Genomic DNA, 25509 nt, shown 5'->3' on the forward strand with positions numbered 1-25509 from the left:
CTGCCTATTTGGCTTTTGCAGAGCTGTGTCATCTTAAATATTTTGTGATTCAAAGTGAATGAAAAGTGATGATGTCTTTTTGGAAAGGTCCATTGCTTTGATTATAAGTGTTGAATTTTGTTTTTTAAGTAGAAATCCTTTGGTATTAACTGTGAAACCAGTGAGTCATTTTATTATGATTTGACTCTTTCAGTTGGGTTGTTCAATTCTGTCACAAGAGAGGCAAAACTGCCAAAATTTGATGCCTTTATCCTGCAACAAATCCCCTAAATAATTTTCATAGATTATTATTGTAAAGATTATTGCCACATATGATCGACGATCAATACCTTCTAATTATTTACTGATCTAGAATTCAGATGATCTTAATTCATATTAAATTAATTCTATCACTAATTGCAACTATAAATAGGAGAGGCTAAAAACAAATTCAAGATAAAAATGGGTGACAACTACAAATAGTGATAAAATAACCTCCCATGCACCATGACAGATGAATTCAATATAATAATTATTAGATTGTAATAATTTAGTGTTGTAATAATTATTCATAGTGGGAGTATACACAAATCCCTGTTCAAAATGTTTATGACTAAAAAAAATGGACATTATTTGAACTGGGAATCTTGTACTTGATCCTAAAATAGATGAATTTTCCATTGTACCCAAATTGCATAGGCTTTTTCATCACTGTTAAAGTGTTGGCTGGCATCTTGAAGGTTTTGTAATCTTTGTTCAGTGTGGGAAATATAGACTGAAGCATCCCCAACCATAGCTATCAGTTTGAAAAGAGAATTCTCTACAATAACTGAATCAATTGTTACAATTATTTTGAGAAGCCTTTCCTTTTTTCTTTAAAGACTATCCATCATCACCACCACTATCTATCTTCCTTCGAAACAGTTACTTCTAAGCCAGGTATTTGGCTTATAACGTATTTGGTGCCATATTTTACTGATTCTATGTCAACTTTTTGACCTATGTCAATTTTATTAAGTATTTGGTTAGCCACATTTTCAGTTTAGTGTATATTCTTTGCCATTTCTCATTTTTTTCCTGTCCCCTTACATTGCTGGTGCCCTTTACCATGCAAGATCCTTCTAAATGCTTATTCATAATCAAACCTTAATCAAAGATCCCCCAGAACACTCTAAATAACATTTCTACATTTTTACAGTGAGAAACAACTGAAACATTTTTAGAGCAAAATTCCAAAATTGAGCTATTTAAAAAGTTTTACATTCCCATGTAAAGTAGACAATAAAGAGTTATTAGCAGCTTGATAATAATTCTAAAAAACAGAAATAATCTTATTCATTGAGACCCATTTTTAATTCACACCTTATTATTTTCCATTTCTATTTTGACCTGGAAAACTAGATCTGATTTCAGGAGATGACTGCTCCCTTATAATCCTCCCAAAGTTGTTGTGATGCTCAATCATTTCTTTCTAGTTATCAACATGCAACATCATTTATAATGAGGCCAGCATCCCTATCTTGCACTGATTCTCCAGAGTTTATTATGCATATCCATAGGCCGTATAGCTTAAATTGTCAAAATGTAAGCTATACAAAGCAGAGAAACTGCATGACATTTATCCTGCCTGTCACTTTTGCATAAATAAATGTATTGGCTTGTTTCATACAGGATGATCCTCGGCTGCTGAAGCCAGAACAGAAAAACAGCTGCATTCTGCTATAGCCTCAAAGCTTTGCACAGCCAATCATAAGCTTTAGGATTTGAATGGATGTACATAAATATGTTAAGAGGTAGTGTTTCATAGAAATCAAAGCAATGGGGAAGCATCTATCTGGGGAGGTAAGCTACTTTTTATGTTGTCTAAATTGCTGCTGATCTCTTTTTTTGCATCACTGTGTTTTAATAATCCATCATTACCATATTTCTGTGCTATGGAGGTTTACTTATGACGGGCTTTAGATCTTATTTATTATAGAGTAGGCAGATATCTATCAGAAAGTCTAATTGCTTACTTGTTGTATTTAGCATGCATGCATTTTGATTTTAGTAACCATTGCTTCTTCGGCAAAAGTCACAGAAATGTGGTATGCTGAACTGCAGACTGCAGTTCTAACCTAAAAAGCACTGCAGTATAAAAAAAAATGTAACCCTGCAGCAAAGTTAGCTAATCAGTTTTGTAAATGTAGCAAACATTAACCTTTTTATTACAGCATCACAATTGTTCATTGAATTTCTTTTACTCACCATGGATGTGAATTATTCTATCATGCTCCAGAGTGAAGTTAGCAGCATGATGCTCAGCCCAGCAGAAAAAAATCAGCACCAGAAAAAGTAGACTCTTCATCTTTTATAGTCAAGAATCTTCTTCACTGCAAAAAACATCAGATGGCAAAGAAGCTGTTGGCATCTGGAAATCTTAATAGTAAAGCTTTATACAGTTTTTCTGAGTTCCATCCTTCTCTTATTATTGCTCATTGTTTTGTGCTTGTAAAATGACAGAGCCACATAATTAAGAAATCTTATTAGGAATGTCCTCTTTGTCGGGAAGTTAGCTCTACAATTAATTGACTGCCAATGACATGTACTGTTGGGTAACTCTGCCCATTAAGAGAGTAATTGATATTTGCAAACCATAAAACATAAGTAAAGATTGTGATCCTTAAAGGTTGTGGACTCCAGTTTAAGTATTCAGAACTATTCTGTTTGTATCTATTAAACAAAAACATACTGTAACTTAGACACAGAATATAAATACTGTTTTGCATCTCGTGACTGTTTTTGCACCTTAGTTAATTTAGCATGCAAGTGCAAGTTCTTCAACTGATCTGAGAGGCAGACTGCAGAGGCATGCTTTCTTACAGAGGCATACTCACCATTTTATAGCTTAGACTGCAGAGAAATGTTGAAAACCTACATAAAACAGGTTAGAGTTGCAGGTTCCACTACTGCAGCTGCCCTGACTGATTTGTATTCATTTCTATTTAGAATGCTGACGCATGAAATTATTGTGTCAGTTAGGGTCCCTGCAGTCAGCAGACCTGCTGAGAGCTGCAGGATAATACTCTGCAGAGGAACAGTTAAGAAAATGAAGGCCTGGAATCCATAGGGAGGGATATAATTCAAGATTTCATCGGCAGAAGATTCTGTTTGGCATTTTCTTTTTAATCAGAAACATTTTCTGGATGTGTATTCTACCCAGAGATTTTTTTTCAGCTGAATCCATGCTAGCTTTTTGCACAGAGCGGTGGTATAAAAGTAGTTGCAAGAGGACATCATGACCTCTGGCACTGAGCTAAAACACATCATGAAGGATATCTCACAATGAGACTGATCTACCATTGTGAGGAATATCATTGTTCTGACAGTACGTTTTTGCTCATCTCAGAATGAAATTATAGATTAAGGTCAGCAAGTTTTGTGTTTCTGTGTATTTCTCTGTGTGTATAGAGTATGCACTCCTTCATATCCTGTTCACTTTTGGCAACTGCCTGGAGAAATTCCTGCAGTCTTCATGGCAAGATTTTGGAAGTGGTTTGCCATTGTCATTCTTAGGGCCAAGAGAAAGGAACCCAGCTGGTTATGTCCATGGAGGACTTGGACTCATGGTCCCCCAATTTTTAGCCTGACATCTTAACCATTACATCAAAGTGGCTCTCAAGATTAGGGTGAGACAGTTCAAAATCAAATTCATCTAGTGTGGAACTAAAACATTAGATGTTGATCCACTAAATTTATTTATTTATTTTTATTTATTTGATTTGATTTCTATACCGCCCTACTCCCGAAGGACTCAGGGCGGTGCACAGCCAAACAGTAAAACACATACATACAAAATTTAAAAGTAGAATTAAAATCAAATTAAATAATTTTGGCCCGGACAAATTAAAACCCCAACTTTTTAAAACCAATTTTAAAATTGAATATATAAAATACTAAAAGATATTTAAAAATTAAAAATCTTTTATAAAAGAGGGAGAAGATTAGGCCAGGCCCGCCTGGTGAAATAATAAGGTCTTTAAAGCGTGGCGGAAGGTGCGCAGATCCGGGATCCTCCGTATCTCCGGGGGGACCTCGTTCCAGATAGTAGGTGCCCCCACAGAGAAGGCTTTCCCCCTGGGTGCCGCCAGTCGGCATTGTTTGGTCAACGGCACCCAGAGGAGCCCCTCTCTATGGGAGCGTACCGGCCGGTGGGAGGCTATTGGTGGTAGTAGGCAGTCCCGCAAGTACCCAGGTCCTGAGCCATGGAGCGCTTTAAAGGTGGTAACCAAAACCTTGAAGCACACCCGGAAGACCACCGGGAGCCAGTGCAGCTCGCGCAGGAGGGGTGTTACATGGGAACGCCAAGTCGCTCCCATACACTTATCTACAATGCCTTGAGAGAAAATGGAGACCAAATAGCTTATTCCATAAGCCCCCTTCTATTTATCTTGAGCAAAGCTATTATGTATTGATCAGTCAGGCACAGAATAAACTGCTGTGGGAATCCTCATACATGGAGGCATGTACAGAGAAGTTTATAACCATATTCCCTATGTCAGTGTTCCTCAAACTGGCATTCTCCAAATGTCTCCTCAACTCCCAGTATTTTCCGCAGTGGCACTGTGTTGACTGAAGCATTCTGAAAGTTGAAGTCCATGCTCACTTGGGAAAAGATAATCCAGCACAACTGATTCTTTTTGAACAATATTAATCTGATCCATACAGAGTTAGTTTGCTTATTTGTGGCTTAACATATTGTGTAATGAGTAATAATGGTTTAGTGGCTTAGCATGTTTCATGAATGTAGCTGGTCCTTAGTCATAAATGTGTGGTTTACTATGCAAACCATAGTAAAACAAGCCTTGCTCTCACAACGCATTGTGATCTTCCATGAACATTGCCTTATAATATACAGAAGCTGGAAATATTTAATACATTTAAAATTGAGGACAGCAGAAGAGAGCATTTATTTGGTCTTTTAAAAATTATGTATTTTTTTGTTTTTATAATTTCCACATCGTACATTTTAGTCATTCATCCTTAGCTTCCTAATAGCCTGAATAATCTATAGTTGTTCATAGGTATCTTTCTGTATTAGATGACTGAAAAAAGTGATGAAAACTGCACTAATGGGAAAAGTAGAAAGCTCAAAGGAAAAAAAAAACACAAGAGTGCCAAAAAGTCTGCTGGGTTTTGAACCAACCAGATTCTGAATACAAGACAAGTATTATACACATTGAGCTGTTACAGCATTCATAGGAAAGATATTACAGAGTATGTGAAACATTGATTCATTTGTAGAGATGTTCCTGATTCTACATAATAGCCATTAAAACTGCTCAGATTAGCCTACATCAAGGTCAAGTATTTTCTTCAAACACCAGCAGTGCTTGAGGCAACAGAATATGGAAAAGTTTACTTCAGAAGTGAAGCATAAAAACATGTCCCCGGGGAGCTAAAACAGGGCAATGTTTTCCACCCTTGCCTTCCAAAACTTTCTGAGACAAGGAAATCTGATAATCTGGATAAGCCTGGATCTTATCCAGGAGCCTGGATAGCTCTGCAGACAAGGCACTGTAATTTAACACCAGCTGTCTGCAATTAAAGTAAGTTCGAATCTTGCCAGACTCAAGGTTGACTCAGCCTTCCATCCTTTTTAAGGTAGGTAAATTGAGGACCCAGTTTGTGGGGGCAATAAGCTGACTTTGTATAAAATATACAAAAGTATGAAGGCTATTGCTTAACACACTGTAAGCCACTCTGAGTCTCCAGAGAAGGGCGGCATATAAATCAAATTAAAAAAAAAAAAAAAAGCTTTAGGAGTCAAGTCTTGCTTGAACTCTTAAGTTGGAGCATCCAAATGGGTGTATGCTCTTATCATTGCAGAAAAAAATCCTCCATAAGCTTTATTTTGGTTTCATTTAGGGATCATAATATTCTTGTTATATAAAAACCCATTCATAGAACAATACAACCCTGACATTTGCCTTTAAAAAAAGAGATGTTCCAAGATAAGATTAATACTAGTTTGTTTTAGATAGCACAGTTCATATTTATTATTCCCCATTTTCAACTGATTGTAAGCCTGGGGAATTGAAACAAAACTGGAAAAACATGTCGTGGCACACTTCAAAGTACCCTTTTGTTAGAGTTCTGTTTCACTTTCCCCTTCAAGAGAAGCTTGTTTTCAGAATTTGTACATTAGTGTAATTGGTTGCACTTTGCCAACTGACACAATATTTGAAAGACTTCTCAGTTTCCATTACAGTTGCAGGTTTTTGTGCCAAGAGTATACATGAAGTTCTAGAACATCATAAAAAAGTAAATCTTGTGAATCTAATAAAACTTACTGATTTGAATAGATTTCTCCTTGTTTACTAGAAATTGAACTATGGGTAAGAAATGTAGAGATGTACAAAACCATTTATTTCTTTATATTTGCCATTCTTTGCTTTCTAAAATCAATGGTAAATCTACTCTATGGCATAGCTTGCTTTCTAAAATCAGGGGCAAGAATGTCTCAAAGTTTTCTCTTTCCAAATACAGTAAAACCTCTGGTCACGAATGCTTCTGACCACGACCAAAAAAATTCACATTTTTTTTCCCGTGTCTGATTTCGCGCCATTTTTTTTTGTAAGTGCCAAATTTCCAAAATTAGGTTTGGGTCATGACCAAATCGGTTTGCGACCAAAGTTATGGAACGAATTATGGTCATGACTAGAGGTTCTACTTTAAATTGCTATAAGGTAAGAATTTGTTTTTCAAATGAAACAACAGTTCTACAAGTAGATTTATTGCTAGCTGGTGATTTCCAATGATCAGTTAATGTGCACAAATGCAACCATGATATTGCTAATGCATTACAAATTTATTTATTTAAAACTTGTACAGCTACCCATTTTAAAACCAACTCTATTTTATTGCTTACAAACAATAAAACAATATAAAACTACCAACAATAAATTAGTAACAGAAAAACTGGTGTTATCAATCACACTTTCTGGATCTTAATAGAATAGAATAGAATAGAATAGAATAGAATAGAATAGAATAGAATAGAATAGAATAGAATAGAATAGAATAGAATAGAATAGAATAACAGAGTTGGAAGGGACCTTGGAGGTCTTCTAGTCCAACCCCCTGCTTAGGCAGGAAACCCTACACCACTTCAGACAAGTGGTTATCCAACATCTTCTTAAAAATTTCCAATGTTGGAGCATTCACAATTTCTGGAGGCAAGTTGTTCCACTGATTAATTGTTCTAACTGTCAGGAAATTTCTCCTTAGTTCTAAGTTGCTTTTCTCCTTAATTAGTTTCCACCCATTGCTTCTTGTCCTACCCTCAGGTGCTTTGGAGAATAGCTTGTCTTTGTCCCATTCCAATTCCCATTCCCCACATATGTGGGAAAAGCCAGTTCTTGAATGGTCTCTGGAAGAATAAAAGAGTAGGGGGCTTAAGGGGTGAAATGCTCCCGGTTCGGACTGGATCACCCGATCCGGTAGCGATGACGGTGGGTGGTTCAGAGAACCGGTAGCAAAAATCCCTACGCGCCCCCCCCATGCCCAGCTGAGCCGCAGGATCATCAGAGGCTTTTTTTTTTACTTTTTAAAAGTAAAAGCATTTTTTCTACAACCTCTTCCGACGAAAAAATGCTTTTAAAAGTTAAAAAAAAAAGCCTCTGATGATCGCAGGGCTCAGCTGGGATAGTCAGAGGCTTTTCAAAGCATTTTTTTCTGCAACCTCTTGGCCAAAGAGGTGGTAAAAAAAATGGTTTGAAAAGTCTCTGACGATCCCAGCTGAATTGCCTGATCGGCAGAGAGGTATTTTTTAAAAAGCTTCTCTGACGATCCCAGCTGAGTTTCCTGATCGGCAGAGGCTTTTCAAAGCATTAGAAAAAATGCTTTGAAAAGTTAAAAAAAAAAAAAAGTTGGCCACGCCCACCCAGTCACATTACCCCCCCACACCAAGCCACACCCACAGAACTGGTAGTAACAAATTTTACATTTCACCCCTGGGGGGCTTGTCCATAGAACACAGGCTGCATGGTTAACATAGGGGACACTATGAAACATATATTTGAAAGTACTTACTACAAGTTTTTCTGATAGATTTAAATTAATATATTTTCTTTTTAAAAAAATTAACCTGGGATGTTTTTCCATCTAATACATGGTTCGGCTCTTGCTGGATTTCAGCTAAAGATGTGGGTGTACAGTTTACTGAGGTTAAAATCACTGGCATCAATGGGTGAAGGTGTCAAAAAGGCAAAGTGGTAACCATGGCAATATGAGTGAAGCTGAACCCCTCTGTACATGAACAAAGGGGTAGAGCTTTGAGATCACTCACTGACTGCCATCTTGACATTTTTGTACTCCCTTATTCCAGTATGGAAGCTGATGTTTTCAATACATATTAACATTTTCACCTCCTACTCTTCAGTCTTTGCATAACCAACCTCCTTTCCTACTGCCTTATGTACTAAAATATCATGGAACAATTCATTCATAGGGAATATTCAGTAAAACTATTCAGATAATAAATAATTTGTGAGACAAAAATAAAATGTTTCACAATTGCAAGAACTTTATCATTTTTTTAAAAAAAATTGTACTTTAATATTTGTACTGTATGTAGCACCGAACAGGTGGCAACAACTGGCTAACATTGTCCCTAATCAGAAATGGTTATGCATGGTTAGGCTTAGGGTTTAGCCATCCGCCTTTTCCCTTTTGCTGTTTTTGGAAGGCAAGAACAGATGACTGTTGCTCTGTTCTTCCCACTGTCCATCAGAAATGTAACCTCCAAGTGTGTTTTTCTGCTGTAAATTTAAAGTGTTCTTTCTACTTAAATTGATTATTTGTTTTGGATGGCGTACTTTACTTTGCTACAGTTAATCCCAACAATTTATACCGTATTTCACAAATGGAGAAATGCCACCATACTTAAAGGATTAACTTAGTTTTCTAAAGTTTTAATTATTTTTTCTCTTTTCTGTTCACTACCCACATTTCCAGGCATACTTCTTTCTTTATTAACTGCAGTGATGCATCTCTTAATCAGTTTCCCAGTCACTTGAAATGGAAGGATTTCATGCGAATCAAAATTATGATGAAACATAATTGATGAAAAATGATGAAACAATATACTACTGGAAATTGATGAAAAGTGATGAAACAATATACTACTGGACTGACCAAGGACCAAAAAAGTAGATAGCTCAGGGGAATATATATACTGTATATAATAATTCAATTTAATTAATTAAATTGTCTGTGTGGCATAGATAATGTATATATTCAGTACACACATATATCTGGTAAGCCCTGCCAACTTGATGAAAAATGATTGGCAATTGCTTTCTTAGAACAGAAAGTTAAGATAGCTAAGAAACAGAGTAACATTCTAACGGAAAGACTGAAACAGAATTATTTTAAGATGGTTTAAATATCAAGGAGGGAGAAACACAGGGCAGGAAGAATTTAAGGACTTTAATAGCTAGACAGGAGAATACAAAGGATTCTTAGCTAATAGGACACGCCTCAAATATTCCTGAAGAAGGGAATGACAAACAACAATCCATAATGTTGCAAAGAAAACTACATGTCCAATGTCCATTAAGTCACTAAGGCTCAACTCTAGTTTAAGGAGACTTACTTATGGAACAATTTTAAATTATGAAATTTGGAATAAATAAAAAGGTGAAAGAATCCTTGTTATCATAGTCCAATAGAAGGCAGACTAAGAACAATAATTATTTATAGTTATACATGTTAAGTTCATTCTGATATTAAAAACGAACACTGTCCTGTTTTAAGTATCATGATACCCATTCCACATAATTTCATATGATGGGGGAACACAGAGGATTTCTTGACAACTACCGGTAGTTTGGTTCCTTTCTCATTTATTTACTTACTATTATTTATATATCTTTCCAGTCCAAACAGAACTCTGAGTGTATGATCAAACATTGAAATAAGTTCAGTGACAAAACACAACAGGAAACATTTGGCCTTTGAGCATTAATTGCTACACTATTGCATAGATTTGCTAATTTATTTGTAATTGTTATTTTTTTAAAAAAAGAAAAGTCTATTCCCTTAAATTTAAAAATAATTGCAAATAAATATTAATAATTAGTGCACAAATAGACACATAGCCCATTGTCCCCATAGTGTTTCATTCTTTGCATATGAGTAGAGAGAAATAGCATTCTCTAACTAAAGAGATAATGAATGCTTTGAAAAAACAATTTTTTGCTAGATCTGCCTTTTTTTAAACATGAGGGGCAAGGACTAAGCATTTTCATCCCAGCTGCAGCAAAGAAGCACTGTGCTCTGAAAACATGGATCCTGCTAGACCTGCATTAAAACAGCAACAACAACAAACAACAGTGACAACAAAACCCCCTTCTTTCATCATTTTTAAGAAATAGTTGAACACTGAGTAAGATGGAATGGGCTTCAGCAAATGAATCTTTTTCAGCACTCCTTTTTCACTTTATCAGTCTGCTGTTTCTCATAGATCCAATCTGCAGCTGTAGTGAATAAGGTTGGACAAAGGACATTTATCCCTTCCCTTCTCCAACAGTTTTGCTGAAATTCCTCTATTTAGGAAATGTGGGAAACAGCATCATTGGGAAACAGATTCATCTGGAATTGCAAGGAGAGAAATATTCGTATCCTAGGATACCCAACTGTGGGAGGACAGTGTGAATGTGGAAGTGTAAGGTGTCAAAAGGGAATAAGTGTAGGTGTGGAGTGGGACATTAAATTCCACTTGTGTAGTATCCAACAAATTATGGAATTGAGAAATCATCTGTTAGAATAAGGGATATGAAAAAAGTACATTACATCTCTCAATCTCTATAAAAAATGTTCCATATGATATTGCTGTATTGGTGGGGGGGGGGGGATGGAAAAAAATACTAAAAAGAGCATGCATATAAAGAAAACAGACAGGTTTTCATGCTAGTGTTCTAAAAATGGAAGATTATTATAGGGTATAGTATACCAAATAAAATTTCAATTTATGGACTCATATTTTTTTATAGCAGTTCATTCGGAACTTTACCAGGCTGTGTTTTATCAAATAAATGCTGCTGCTGGAACAAGATCAAGCAATATTTATGTTACCCTGGGAAATACTAGAAGTCAAAATGGATTAGTTATACTATTAAACACTACAATAAGTTTGCAATTTTTCTGAGCACCAGTTTGGGACCCTGGTTCTTTTTTTTTTTTTTTTGTCTGGCCTTGATCACATCTCTATTATACCTATTGTTCATCTTCCTTGTTTTTGATAGAATGATAACATTCTCTTTTTCATATACTTTGAATCTTCAAGGCAACTAAGGACTGTGATTTTACCCAGAGTTCACATGTGTAATAGATTTCATAGTTACTAGCTTTAATTAAAGAGTGGAAGTTTTACTATTCAGTAGTTCATTGAAGAGTTTTATCCATTTTTCTTTTACAACAACAAGACTGTGTAAAAAATCTGCCTATATACATATATATGTGCAAATCAAAACCAAGATTATCTGTGTTTGATGAGGATATAGATAATACGGCAGTTTTGTTTTCATTTGATAGCTCCATAATCTTATAAACGATTAAATTTCATTATAACACTGAAGGTGATAGTCAACAGAAGATCAATGTCTAAGAAAATTTGATGGTGGCATAGGTTTTATGTTACCATAAAATTCCACAATAGACAATTTATGGAGCAGAAAAAAAAGTGGCTGCCATGAAGAAAAGGGATCAACTTATTTTCCAAAGCACCAGAAGGCAAGAGAAGAAGAAATGTATGGAAACTAATCAAGGAGAGAAGCAACTTGGAATTAAGGAGAAATTTCCTAACAGTGAGAACAATTAACCAGTGGAACAGCTTGCCTTCAGAAGTTGTGGGTGCTCCATCACTGGAGACTTTTAAAAGAGCTTGGATAGCCATTTATCTGAAATGATAGAGGCTTAATGCGGGTTGAACTAGAAGACCTCCAAGGTCCATTCCACTTCTGTTATTCTGTTAATTTTCAAAGCTGTATTCATTTAAAAATATTTTGCATGAATCTAAGCAAAATAAGGTAATCTCATGAACTTTGGTTAAATTCACAGATAGTTGTGGCTAATAGAATGATTCCAGAGAAGGGTGTTTGCACAAGACGTTTGCAATATGAGCAGAAGTTTGTTCATGTAAATATTATGAAGCCCAAATTGATTTTTCCAGAAATGTTTTCATGAATGTAAAATTTTGTACTGAAATCTGGCCCTTTTCTTTTCATTTAAATTCTTTAAATTTAAACAGCTGCATAGAAGATGTGATCTGTAATGTCAAGAAACTAATATTTTTCCTTAAAATATTTTTACATTATTCAGCATCTAAATGAAGTAAAAGTAAAAAAGGTAGTTGAGGTTTTTTTCAGACAGTCTTTCTAAAATAATGCAGTCTTTACACAGATGTAAAACCCATGATGTTCAGTGGGCAGTGAGACATACAAATAAGTGTGCAGAAAAATGCTTAGTAGAGTTTATAATGTTTATTTTGTATAGCAATGTTAGTGCTTTGGCCCTATTTAAATATTCCTTACAAATAATATATATTTTCTTTAAAATGTTTATTCTTTTCAGTTTAGATTTCTTGTCATATAATGCATATCTTGTCATATAATGCATATCATAGACATTTCATAAGGAATGTAAGCTTAAAATACTTCAATCAATTTACCTATTGCTATAATGATTATCTGATTGCAATCTTGTTTATAATTGTATTCAGTGAAGTAGTCTGACTACTGGGAATATTTAAAATGATAGATAGAAAGATACTTCCAATCTTTTCTTCCTATGAAATTCCAGTTGGATAGTGTACAATAATCCATAAGAGAATTGTTTATAAACTAAACAATATTATCTAGGGCTAAATATTGATTTTATGCCCAGTGAGTTACATCAGAAATAGGCAGACAATCATTTGGGATTTACTAATAGAACCATGTTTTTCAACTATCAGCAAGGATTCCTTGTTTACAAAGATTAAATAACAATATTATTTCTTCTTAAAATCATGCTGCCATAGTGAATTAAAACAGAAATAAACAGGAGAGGATTTTTTTTCAGGCGCGCAAGCTATGTTTATGAAATGTAAAAAACTTCGAAAGGTGATGTAAATGCATATTCAATTAATAAATAAAATGTAGAAAGAAATAATAAGTTTCTAGTAGATTTGTAAAATGCTAGGTTTGTTCACATGCATGCATTTTGGAATAGGATTGATTACCTTTCCTATATTGTTAAAAATCTTGCATATTAGAGAATCATTTAGATTATTGTAAGCATATTTTTGATTGTGAACATTATCACATAGAAAGCCCACATATGTTTTAAATACAAATAACCCTATCCAGCAGTCTGTAAAATTTAAACAATCTTTTCAGTGAGTAAAGTGATTTTTTTTTCTTCAATTCAATTTTGTCCGATTTTCAGAGACTGCCTGGAGAAGCCCCCACAATTTTCTTGGCAAGGTTTTTCAGAAGTGGTTTGCCATTGTCTTCGTCCTAGGGTTGCAAGAAAGAGATTGGACCAAGGTTGCCCAGCTGCCTTTGTGCCTAAGGTGGGACTGGAACTCAAAGTCTCCTGGGTTTTAGCCTGATGCCTGAAACACTACATCAAATTGGCTCTACTAAAGTAAATTGACTTTATTTAAATAAGACTAAAACAGTTCCTTTAATTCTTGTTTTTAGGGAAAGAAGACACCTACTGTTCAAGGAAATCAAGATATTTTAAGGAATCACTATAAACAGTCAATCTTGATAAAATATTAATCATGTGCATGGAGAAGAATCTATGTCACTGGATCGCGTCTCTTTTATATGAAGCTGAAGGAGGCAGTGAACGAAAGAATCTGTTGCATCTGTGCCAGCGTTCTCATTTCTTCAAACTCCCACAGAAATCCTTTTATAAATCTAAAACTGCAAACATGGGGAAGGAAGTATGCAGTGAAAGAGTCACCCCATCTCAGAAGACTACAACGATTTCACAGGAGGGGCAGTACAGCCTGAAGCTCTGGACTTTTTCAGCTGTGGTCTTTTGTGTTGTGCAGGCTCCCAAGGAAGCAGCAGTAGAAGATTATAAAAGAGCTCCTCTGGAAATGCTTCATCAGGAACGAGGGAAAAGCCAGAAGACTATTTGGTGTTAATGAGGAAACACTGAAAAATGTCATGGCAAAGATACATTGCAAGACTTTTGGTTTTTGTCAACCTTCAGAACAAAAGATTCATTGATGTTATACTACTGAAATAACCAATTACTTTAGAAGTCTTCATTAATCAGAAAAAAATAAATAAAAAGGCCTTTGATTTTAATTCAAAAGCTACATTAGTAGTATATTGGGAATATGATAATATAACTTGGCTGCTACTTTTGATAACTATGTTCTCAATACCTTTCTCCATGCAATGCCAGACCAAATAACAACACATGTGTTTAAGGAGATTAACAGCCTCTTGTACAAGGATGCTTTTCTTTATATATTTCTGGTTCTTTATCAAAATAAATCTGACATCCAGTAGTGCTTCTTTTTGAGACATCAAAACCACATTAATATAAGATCATAACAGTCCTGAAGTATCAGTCCAATAATCCACTTGATCTAGCATGTTGTATTTTTAGAAAACCTAGAATAAGAGGATGATGGTTAATATCTAACGTTCACTGATGGGTAGCATCTAAGCAAACTATCATTAAGATGAGAAGTTATTGATAGTCTTCAAGTATTTTCCCAGTCCCCTTTTAAAACTATCCAAATTAATGGCCATAAACATATTGCATGATAGAAAACTATGTATTGACATAGATGTTTCTGCACCAAAGTGATATTTTTGAATACAAATATATAATATTATTTTTAGGTTCTATCCTTACTATGTTTGGCTACCTAAATATATACAGATCAGTAGTGGGTTTCAATTTCGGCCACTACCGGTTCACTCGTGGGTGTGCTTGCGCTCGCCTGTTGCCGCTGCTACTGGTAGCAACCCACCACTGATACAGATCCACTCAAATTCACTACAATCAGAGAAACAGTTACTTTAAAACAAAAAAGTTTGCAATATATGCAACAGAAAAGTTTTTGCGCCTATTGGCTGCAAAATTATGAACAGAACTAGCTATGTAGCCCTAAGAAAAATAAACAGAATAAAAATATTTTAATATTTATTAATTTTTCTGTTATAAGCTTGAAAGGATTTTATTTAGATATTGCCAATTTACCAGTAAACGCGGCCACAATGAACTTTCCACTCCTATTGTCTATGTAACTGCTTATCAGATGGCTTCAAAGAAAGCTATTTCTGGCCTTGAAAAAAATATCAAATGTAAAAAATTGAAGCTAGGCACAATAAAAAAAAAAGTGTCAGTTAAGTAAACTTTACAAACTTTACAAGAAAAAAGAACAAAAATCACAATTTAATGTTACCTTGAAAACTACGTTGTCTGTTGGTTTCATTTCTGTTCTTCCTGAACGTGTTGGGTTTAATTAGAACTCAAGTTCTAGTTAAGAATATTGCCATTATACTAACACTCAAGCCATTAACTTAAAACTTCATTGGTTGAACATGACCTCCTCTGCTTTGAAAAAGGTGAGAACACTCTTATGGATATCAGTCCTTCATTGATCTGCTTATGAATATCTTGCTGCTTATGTAGCCTTAGAAGGCTACGTAATCTCTTTAGGGATATGGATATGTTCCACCAGTTGGTGTTAGAAATTGGAAATTGGTATATTGCTTTGCAATGGAGGAACTAAAGAAAACTGACTTTTAATCAACTTTTTTTCAAAAGTAGGACAACATGTTTCCAATCTTCAAAAGTTTGGCAGAGCTGTATTTTTTTTTAACTTCTGGAAAAAGCATGTCCCTTCTATAATTCATTTTGGGGGTGCAGTCACCCTGAATTGTTTGGAAATTTAGAAATTCTGGCATCTACACAGTAATGTAATACTCTTTGTGCAGATAGACCTGTGCTGCTATATATATATACCACTGTAAAGCTGAAGTTTCCTTCCAGGCTTTTAAAGTAATGCTCATAGGTTCAAGGCTTGGAAAGACTATTACAAGATGCAATGTCCTTAGAAGGTTACCGCAGACATGATAGCCTTCCTATTTTATGTTGCCAGTTACAGCCAGTTTGGGATGAGTGGTTGTAGATGAAGTTTGTTATCAGAATTGCTTAATGATATTTCATTGGTGTTTTAAATTAATACTAAGGTTTGCAGAATTTTGTCCACAACAAAATAAAAGCTGTTAACCTGTCAGGATGATTCATGTGCCAAAGGTCCATTGGAAACAAGGTAACTTTATTTGCAGTGTGTGAATCTTCTGCTTGGTTACATAGTGCCTGAAAAAACACTTTTAACAAACATTTAACAAATGGGGACAGCATAAGAAAAGTCATAAATCCCAAATTTTCTACAGCTATCAAATTAATAAATGAACTGCACAAAATGCCATTGAGGAATAAATAAATAAATGATTGTCTGGGACCTGGGTAGATTGTTTTATTCTAAACAGAATTTAGAATGAGATGCTAAATGGAAAAATGTATCTGTTGTGTTTATATGATGTTCTGAATATTTCTTTTGAACGTAGTGTAAATTTTTGGTTATTTGTGATAAAAGTGTCAAAACTCACTGTAATTCAGTAATGCATTAATATAAAAGTAGAAACGTGATTCAATATCTATTTGATTATTACTATTGATGCAGATTGCTGTTATCTCCGTGTTATTTATGAATCTGACAATGCAACTGAATTTCAAAGTAAAACATGCATATATGCTTAACCCACGTAGTCTGAATGACTCATGCAACTGAATGGCTATTGAAACTGTTAGGGATAGTATTATAAATTGAGATACATGATCAAACTATAACAATAAAATTCTATAAATGTTTTAAGTGTAAGTTTGTCATATGCTTAGACTATTAAGCAACTGACTTACAGTTGCTAGGCTTAATAAATAATATTCTAGGAGAGATTTAAAAATATATCAATTGGTGGTATTTGTTTGGATTAGCACTATTCATTGATGTACATATGTATTTAATTTAACTATGGATTACAACATGCTGAATAAACTGTATTTAAAGCAAATTTTTGTTTGCTGTTTATTTCTTCTGAAAAAAAATCCATAATCTTCTTTGGGCTGCCAGATTATTAAAAGTTTTCCTAGTTTAAGAAAGCTTTTGGCTGTCATTTTATTAAACATAATAGCACAGTTGTGATGTTTAGAAGCGAAGGGTAAAGGATAACAGACAGCAAAGCAGAATATTAGAAGATGACCAAAATTGGGTATCCACATGCCTATTTGAAGGTTCAAAACTCATTTTTACATACAGGATTATAAACATCTGTTTTCTATATTAAGATCACTCCAAATGGTATATGTCAGTGATGGCGAACCGATGGCACGCATGCCACAGGTTTCACATAGAGCCATATCTGTGGCCACATGAATGTTGCCCTAGTTCAGCTCCAGCATGCATGCACGTGCCGGCCAGTTAATTTTCAGGCCTTCCGGGCCCACCAGAAGTCGGGAAACAGGCTGTTTTTGGCCTCCGGATCGCTTCCGGGGGGTGGGGAAGGCTGTTTTCACCCTGCCCAGGCTCCTAGAAAGCTTCTGGAGCCTGGGGAGGGTAAAAATGGGCCTCCCGGGCCACTGTACCATCACGTGCCAAAAGAAGGGAGACCACGGGGGGTCGCACGCACATGTACGCGCGACCCCCGTGTTCCCCCTTCTTTTGGCACATGATGGCATAGTGGCCCATGCACGGGGGTGGGGCACATTGAATTATGGGTGTGGGCACACACACATGTGACCTTCCCATGCTCCCCCCACTTTTAGCATGTGACGACAAAAAGGTTAGCCATCACTGGTATAGGTATTTGCGTTTCTTCAAGCATATACTGTATAGTATGTATGGAAAGATGTTATAAGAATAGTGGATAAAAATAATCTAATCTCCTTTCCTATCACACAGTTAAAATTCATTGGACCTAAGAAAGAGCACTTATGGGGAGTGGTTTTAGATAGGTTAGTCACCAGATAGCACTGGTCAGTCACATTTGAATGGTGGAACATAGGAAGTGGAAAGGTACAAATCCTGAGCCACTTCTGTCAGTTGCCATCTGAGTCTTCGCACAGCTCTTCCATTTGCTCCCTGGGGAGATGACTTCCTAGTTCTAAATGACACTGCTTATCATCTAGGGCAGGGGTGTCAAACTCGCGACAACACGTCGTCACGTGATGTATTGCAACTTTTCCCCCTTCACTAAAATGGAGGTGGGCATGGCCAGAGCATGATGCATCCAGCCCATGGGCCGCGAGTTTGACACCCCTGATCTAGAGAGTGTACTGACTGGTGTTATATGTGCTAACTCTAGCTGTAAAAAAAGTAAGGCTTCCATATCTTGTGGTATTTTCTGATAATTACAAAACGAAATCTATAGTGAACTCTCATGAGTGAATATATAACTCTCTCATTAGTTCATCTATAGTGAACTCTCATGACCATATAGTTTCCAGTTATGTACCTAAAGATGTCAGCTGACCCTAAAGATGTCAGCTGACCCTAAAGATGTCAGCTTACCCTTTGAAAGTAAATTAATCTCTCAGAGTAAAAACAAAATTAAATTTTATTAAATACTATTGAAAAATTCTTTTATCTTTATATATTAATATTCTGCTAACGTCGCAAAGATAAATTATAGCATGTTCTAATCTTTGTCGCCAGTAACCTCAAATGAATGGAACAAAACATCTATCTGAAATATATAAATAAACTTACTAATTCGGGCAGAAGCCAAAGTGGTTTTTATCTACTACCGATAAAGGAAAACTGGTTTTTAAGTGTTTCCCTGAAGGTCTGGTTCAAATTATGATTAATATCTGTTGCTTTTTCTTTGCCTTGCAAAAACTGTAACATTATTTTTTTAAAAAACTGTTTATTGTTTTTTATATTATTGTTTTAAATGTTTTAAAAATTCTGTGCTTTCCAGAGTCACATTTTGTGAGATGGATGGTTATATAAATATGGTAACTAAATAGCGAGAAAATTAATAGCATTAAATTATTCAAAGAAGAAACATACTTGAAGTGTGTATGCATGCACGCGCGTGCATACACACACACAAATATAAATTAGCACAATTATAATTACACATTTATCTATGTCTACCTAAAAAAACAGACCCTTGAAACAGATATTCCTTATGATTTCATGTATAGGAATTTTCTTTCCCTTTTTCAGGATGTTCTAAATTTTAATCTGGGGCCTTTTTTCTATCTCAGTATACAAATTCTTGCTTATCTTCATCCTGAATTTTGTCTATAGTCCCTCTCGTCTACTCTTTCTTCCCCACAGATTCCAAAAAAATTATTCTCCTGAACAGGGAGCTAATCTGCATTTTGTTTACATGTTAGCCTGAGATAAAGGTGTACATTTCAACCAATGTGCTATTTGGCATTTAGATGACCAAGGACGCTGTAATATAGTAAATGCAGGTTGACATGTACCAAAGATGGAATCAGGGATTCTCTCCGTGGGTTCTGATCTTATTGGAATCATACAATAAGATTGCAGTTGCTGTCTAAATCCTCCACAATAACTAGTTCACTGTACAATGAGTAGATGCCTATGCATATATGCTACATCAATTCATATTTAAATGTCATTATTTAATTTGGTAAACATGAATTATTTCAAGCAAAATGTACACTTGTCTCATTTGTTTGTTTTTAAAATACTGTGTTTCCCTGAAAATAAGACCCTGTCTTATATTTTTTTGAACCCCGAAATAAGCGCTTGGCCTTATTTTCGGGGAGGTTGCGTGGAGCAAGATTGGGCTCCTCTTGCCATCTTACCTGATTTCCAGCTCTGTGTTTAAATATTTTCGGGGAGGGCTTATTTTCGAGGGGAAGGCTTATTTTAGCACATGTGCTCAAAAGCCCGATTGGGCTTATTATCAGGGGATGTCTTATTTTTGGGGAAACAGGGTACTGATTAACTGTTCTTTGTGGGATTCGTTCCACCATCCATTCCTTGGAGATAGTGTGTATCACTGATGGACCAACACAATAACTGAGAAATGTAGGTTTTAATTATTTCACCAATTCATGTAAATCTATATCAATCATTAATAGAATACTATTTAAAAATACACTTGAAGGGAAATGCTGTCTTATTTACTTCAAATGTTCAGATTTTTGCAAGATATAAACAAAGCACAAGCCTTTTTCTCTGCTTAATTATTTAATCCACTACAGAACAATATGTAGATAGAAAAAAGAATGCTTTTGTTATCTTTCTCAAAACATGACAGGAGGATATGCATATGCTTTCAGGCTGTTTCCTTGCATTTATGTATGCATAAGGTATATATTCTAAGGCTCTGAAATTATTTTGAAGGCAGCAAGGGTTTAATGAAATTGAGATGAGAACAATATTGCTTACTTCTCAAGTGTATCTTATTTTTGGTTATGCAACATATAATGAACAAAATTAGAAACTGGTGTCAATATGTTTCTTCAACCAGTCAAAGCATTAGAGTCTTATTTTTTATTCTATATCCATCAATAGGAAAATGCAGATATTGTAATAATTGGATGTCTCACCTTGGATGAATAGAAATTAACCGCTAGAAGCAGAAAGGGTCCATGAGAACAAGCATAAAGGAAGGTATAATGTGTGTGTGTGAGAGAGAGAGAGACGGTGTGGGGGTGGGTGGGAATTCCTGCTTGGAACAAGTGATTTCTAACAGATGGGTTTTAGGGATGACTTCCAAAATCCACTGAAATGACTTGGATGTTAATGGCTATATTCCATAAAGCAGTAAAACCAGTGTATTTAACTCAGCTCAATCTGGTGAATATCTACATCATTTCCAGGAAGAATTCAGTTTATATTCACCCTTTATATATGTACTAGAAGAGAGGAGCCAGAGTCATTGGTAGAAGTCATTGTTGAACAGAAATGTTCATGGGTTTATTTCATAGCTTCTTTGGTTAAAATGAATTTTACTCATTGAAATGGGAAGGAGTGCTGTTTCCAGGTAATTTAGGTAGAGGTGGCCAGACAAAGTAGTAGGCAGGGTGAGCCAACAATCTTAACCACAAGTATTTTGATAACAATCCTAAATAATTAAGGAAGTATATAAAGATGCACAGCTATGCAGTTAGACTAAATAGCTTTATGTGTTCAGAATACACAGGCCATAACTATCGTTTATTGAATTAGCCTTTTGTTATGATATTGGCATTTTTAAATATGGAAACCATTCTGACATATGGAAGCAAACACTTCTTAGTATTGAATTTTATTGTCAAGTGACCATTAACTATTAACTTGTTTTTTCCCCCACCATCATTTCTAGACAAAATAGGTGCCTTTTGTGCAACAGTGATCATACTGATTGCTACATTTCTTTTTCTGGAGGCTGTCACTTTTCTATCTTCATGCATAGAAGGGAAAATCAACTGAGGACTAACAAAACCTTTTTTTTTTTCTTTTGGTTCCATTTCTTCATGATCATAGTATTTATTATCTGAATACAAAGTATAGAGATCTAGTAGAAAGCAACTGAAATTGACGGACAAGAATACATGTAAGGTCACTAAATTCCATTTCTGAGTGTAATGGTATATTTAACTTAAAACAAAACAAAACTTCTTTCTGATAAGATGGATATTTTCATATCATTTTTTTCAACAATGAAATAATGGAATAGTCTAGCATTATACATGATCAGGTATTGCAATGTGCTGTTTTTGTCGCTCCCTTTCCCCCTGCAAACACTACTGATATTACACATTTATTTTAACAACTAAAAGAAGAGTACTGTTGCAGTGCACTGAAGGCCCACCTAACACAACATTCTGTCTCAAGAAGCTAACCATGTATAATTCCAGAGGTTCATAAGCATAAGCAAGGTGATAGCCCTCTTCCATGTTTTGCTTCCTAACAGCTGTTATTTTAGGTACACTACCTTCAATTCAGGAGATAATATGAAGTCTTTAAGACTAGAGGCCATTTTTTTAAAAAAAAATACAGAATCATTCAGAAGTCAAATTTACTTAATACATTAGAACAATACATTTCAAAAAAAAAAAATCAAAAATACCCTGAAAACATGATTACTGCCTTTTCTTTTTATCATTATATCAACACCCTGCTGATGATTAGCAGAAGCACTTCCACTAGTAGTTCATCACAAATGTTTACCTATGACCCACCCAATCCTATATTTCATCAATGTTCTGTTTAGTCATCTTCCCACCGATAAAAAAGACGAGATTTCATATTTTACTGCAGGTGTATAACATCCTAGTAAATGCAACCCATTTTCTGCTACCTCAGCATTGAGAAAAGCCTTTAATATTTTTCAAACCTTTAAAAAATATTTTAAGAGTACTCTGCCAGTAAAAGATTATGAGTGTCAATGAAGGTTGTGGCTAAAGCAAACAGTGGGTATAATCACAGTCAAACATCACACTATCATTTTTCTTTTTTCTCTTTCTGAGTGATCTTTCTTTTAGGCTGCCAAGGAAAAAACAGTGATCGTTTTTTAGAAGTCTGCTCTGATTATTGCAAACAACATTTGAAGCTAGGATAGAGGTCCCCAACTTTTTTGGCACCAAAGATGGGTTTCATGGAAGACAATTTTTCCATGAATTGGGGAGGGGGGAGAAGGAGCATACAACCTAGATCCCTCACATGCATAGTTTACAGTGGTGTTTGTGCTCCTATGAGAATGTAATGCCTGATGATCGGAGATGGAGCTGAGGCAGTGATGCTAGCATTGGGGAGTGGCTGCAAATAGAGATGAAGCTTTGTTTGCTCGCCCGCTGCTACCTCCAGTTCTGCGGCCCGGTTCCTAACAGGGGGTTGGAGACCCCTGACATATAGCTTTCAAACTTCAGATTGTCTTCCTATGTACTAGCCACCATTAATTTGGAGGCTGCTACTGTATTTTTATGTATTTTTATTCTGTGTTTACTTTAACATTGGTTTTGTCTCAGCTGCAGCAAGAGCCTTTCAAAATTAGCACATGCGATGACACCAATTTAGCAAGGTGTCAGTTCCATATATAAAGAAGAAATTAGTTATATAGGAGGCAGGGAAGAGTTTGCACTAAGCAAAAGTGATTACATATTGCTACCTAAGCCTGAGCAAAATTGCTGACAAAAAGAATGCAGACTGCAGTGCAGCTCTGCACTATATTTATAAATTAGCCATACCTAAGAATACAATTTGCAATGTATATGCCTGCTTACATGCTGAATTCAAAGTAGAAGAAATAGCTATCCAGGATGTTGAAGATAACAGCTACAAATATAATGTCAAAATGGGAAAATCCTTTTACTTTTGACCTTCAGTCAACATTTTTATATTTTTTTCTCCTCTGTCACATACAGTAATCCATAAATGATAAATGGCAAATGATAAATTTGTTTTAAAAGAAAAAAAGACTTTGTCTTGCCAATGAAGCTATTTTCATTTTTCCTAAAATAGATTTTATTGAGAGAAATGAAGTTAACACGAAGAGAATTAAGTAGTTTTTGCCATCACAATATCACATTTTTAGCTTACGTATCCTGTTTATAGAAATTCCATTAAAGGATTTTCTTTTATTATTCTAACAAAAGAATACTGTTTCCAATTCCTCATTTTTTTTTTAAAAAAAATTGCCATTTAATTGCTAGCTCAGCAGCAATTAATATTTATTTATTTATTTATTCATCACATTTCTATGACATCCCCCTCAACTAAGAGACTCTGGGCAGCTTGCAATTAAAAAAAAAATCTATAAACTTATTTTTAGATAAATTATATTAATGACAAAATTCTTCAAACCTAGCTCATGTCCTTAATTCTCCGTTGTCCTCGTTCTAGGTTTTCTTTGTTACTTGCGTTACTGTGCACAAAGATGCTGTCTACATTATGATGCTAAATAACTGAACTGAAACCAATAGTTTAATTATTAATGTCTTGGACTAGAGCTGGAAGCTGGAAACCAAGGAAGACAGGTAGGTGACTTTGGGTCAATCACTCCCTCAGCCATAGGAAGAAGGTTCAGAAGGCAAGCCACTTCTGAAAATGTTGCCAAGAAAACTGCAGGAATTTGTTACTGTAATCATTTGTAGGCAGTGATCCATAAAAAAAAAAAAACACCTCTTGAATTACTTTCACATTTTTAAAATATTACAGTGTGGTTGAAGTGAGATATAGTAAAAAAATAATAATAATAGTAGTAGTTTATCAAGTGCTGGACATAAGAGGAGTGGTGAAATTCATTTTTTTTACTACCGGTTCTGTGGGTGTGACTTGGTGAGCATGGTGTGGCTTGGTGGGCGTGGCTTGGTGGGCATGGTAGGGGAAGGATACTGTAAAATCTCCATTCCCATCCCACTCCAGGGGAAGGATACTGAAAAATTCCCTTTCCCTCCCCACTCCTGGGGGAAGGATATTGCAAAATCTCCATTCCCACCCCACTCTGGGGCCAACCAAAGGTGGTATTTGACGATTCTCCAAACTACTCAAAATTTCCGCTACTGGTTCTCCAGAACCTGTCAGAACTTGCTGGAGTTCACCCCTGCATAAGAGCCTCGGTGGCACAGAGGTTAGAGTGCAGTACTGCAGGTCACTTCTGCTGACTACCGGCTGCCAGCAATTTGGCAGTTCAAATCCCACCAGGCTCAGGGTTGACTCAGCCTTCCATCCTTCCGAGGTAGGTAAAATGAGGACCCAGGTTGTTGGGGGCAATATGCTGACTCTGTAAAACCGCTTAGAGAGGGCTGTAAAACTCTATAAAGTGGTATATAAGTCTAAGTGCTATTGCTATAAGAATATAAAAATGAAGATTGTCTTAAAGACTTCAATTGTAAATAATGAGTAGAATTAGGTAAAGAAATATTTCTATTTTCAGGTATGATACATATATGTGTATATATAGGATGTATTTTGATACACAAAATGACAAAAATGCAGAACTTGATGCAAAAATAATAGTTATTTTAAAGAACCTCCTAGCTTGTTTGAAAAAGAAGTACTCTTAAGAGAATATTCCTAAGGGAGAACAAGAATAATAGAAACAAATTGTAAATTATATTCATATTCTCGTATTCATCTAGGAATACTTAGAATAATCAAGTGGAGTTTTCAGTTTAAAGAAAATCAAACCAGGGAAATGATTTGTTCCTGTTGCATAGCATTGTCATTTAGGTTATCTACATTAATTAACTTTTAATTGGAGCTTTGAGAATCAGTCCTTGAGCTATTTAGTCTACTAATTCTTATTTAAAGACTTTAATACAGAAAGCATGTAGAATGTCATGCTTAGTTATGTTTTTTGACTTCAATATTTGAAATTCTTTGATTATGTATACAGAAAAGGTAATTGACAATAAGTCATCAACAGTACAATCCTAGTATTGGAAGAAATCCAAAATGACAAATCATATACTGTTTCCAAAATTAAGTCAGGCAGAAAA

At 35.3% G+C, this 25509-nt stretch overlaps 1 protein-coding gene and 1 long non-coding RNA gene across 6 annotated transcripts in view; one reads left to right on the forward strand and one right to left on the reverse strand.

Annotated features, from left to right (window-relative positions):
- Nucleotides 1-25509, reverse strand: part of HAPLN1 (hyaluronan and proteoglycan link protein 1) — a 110710-nt gene that overhangs the window by 12513 nt on the left and 72688 nt on the right. For both annotated transcript variants that reach the window (XM_034441240.3, XM_034441238.3), the window contains exon 2: nucleotides 2227-2351. In XM_034441240.3, coding sequence (XP_034297131.1) covers nucleotides 2227-2326 — 100 coding nt within the window. In that variant the 5' untranslated portion in view covers nucleotides 2327-2351. The remainder of the gene's footprint in view (nucleotides 1-2226; nucleotides 2352-25509) is intronic.
- On the forward strand, nucleotides 1501-17114 carry LOC117679360 (uncharacterized). 4 transcript variants are annotated; one of them, XR_004595349.2, is made up of 4 exons: nucleotides 1554-1821; nucleotides 2258-2404; nucleotides 13450-13576; nucleotides 13707-17114. It is a non-coding gene; the product is annotated as an uncharacterized LOC117679360 (long non-coding RNA). The 4 variants fall into 4 exon arrangements; XR_015732114.1 differs by lacking the exons at nucleotides 2258-2404; nucleotides 13450-13576 and having other exon boundaries at nucleotides 1501-1563; nucleotides 1651-1821; XR_009622383.2 differs by lacking the exon at nucleotides 13450-13576.

The sequence above is a fragment of the Pantherophis guttatus genome, chromosome 2 (genome assembly GCF_059756535.1).
Source record: "Pantherophis guttatus breed Tessera chromosome 2, ASM5975653v1, whole genome shotgun sequence".
Taxonomy (NCBI): Eukaryota; Metazoa; Chordata; class Lepidosauria; order Squamata; family Colubridae; genus Pantherophis; species Pantherophis guttatus.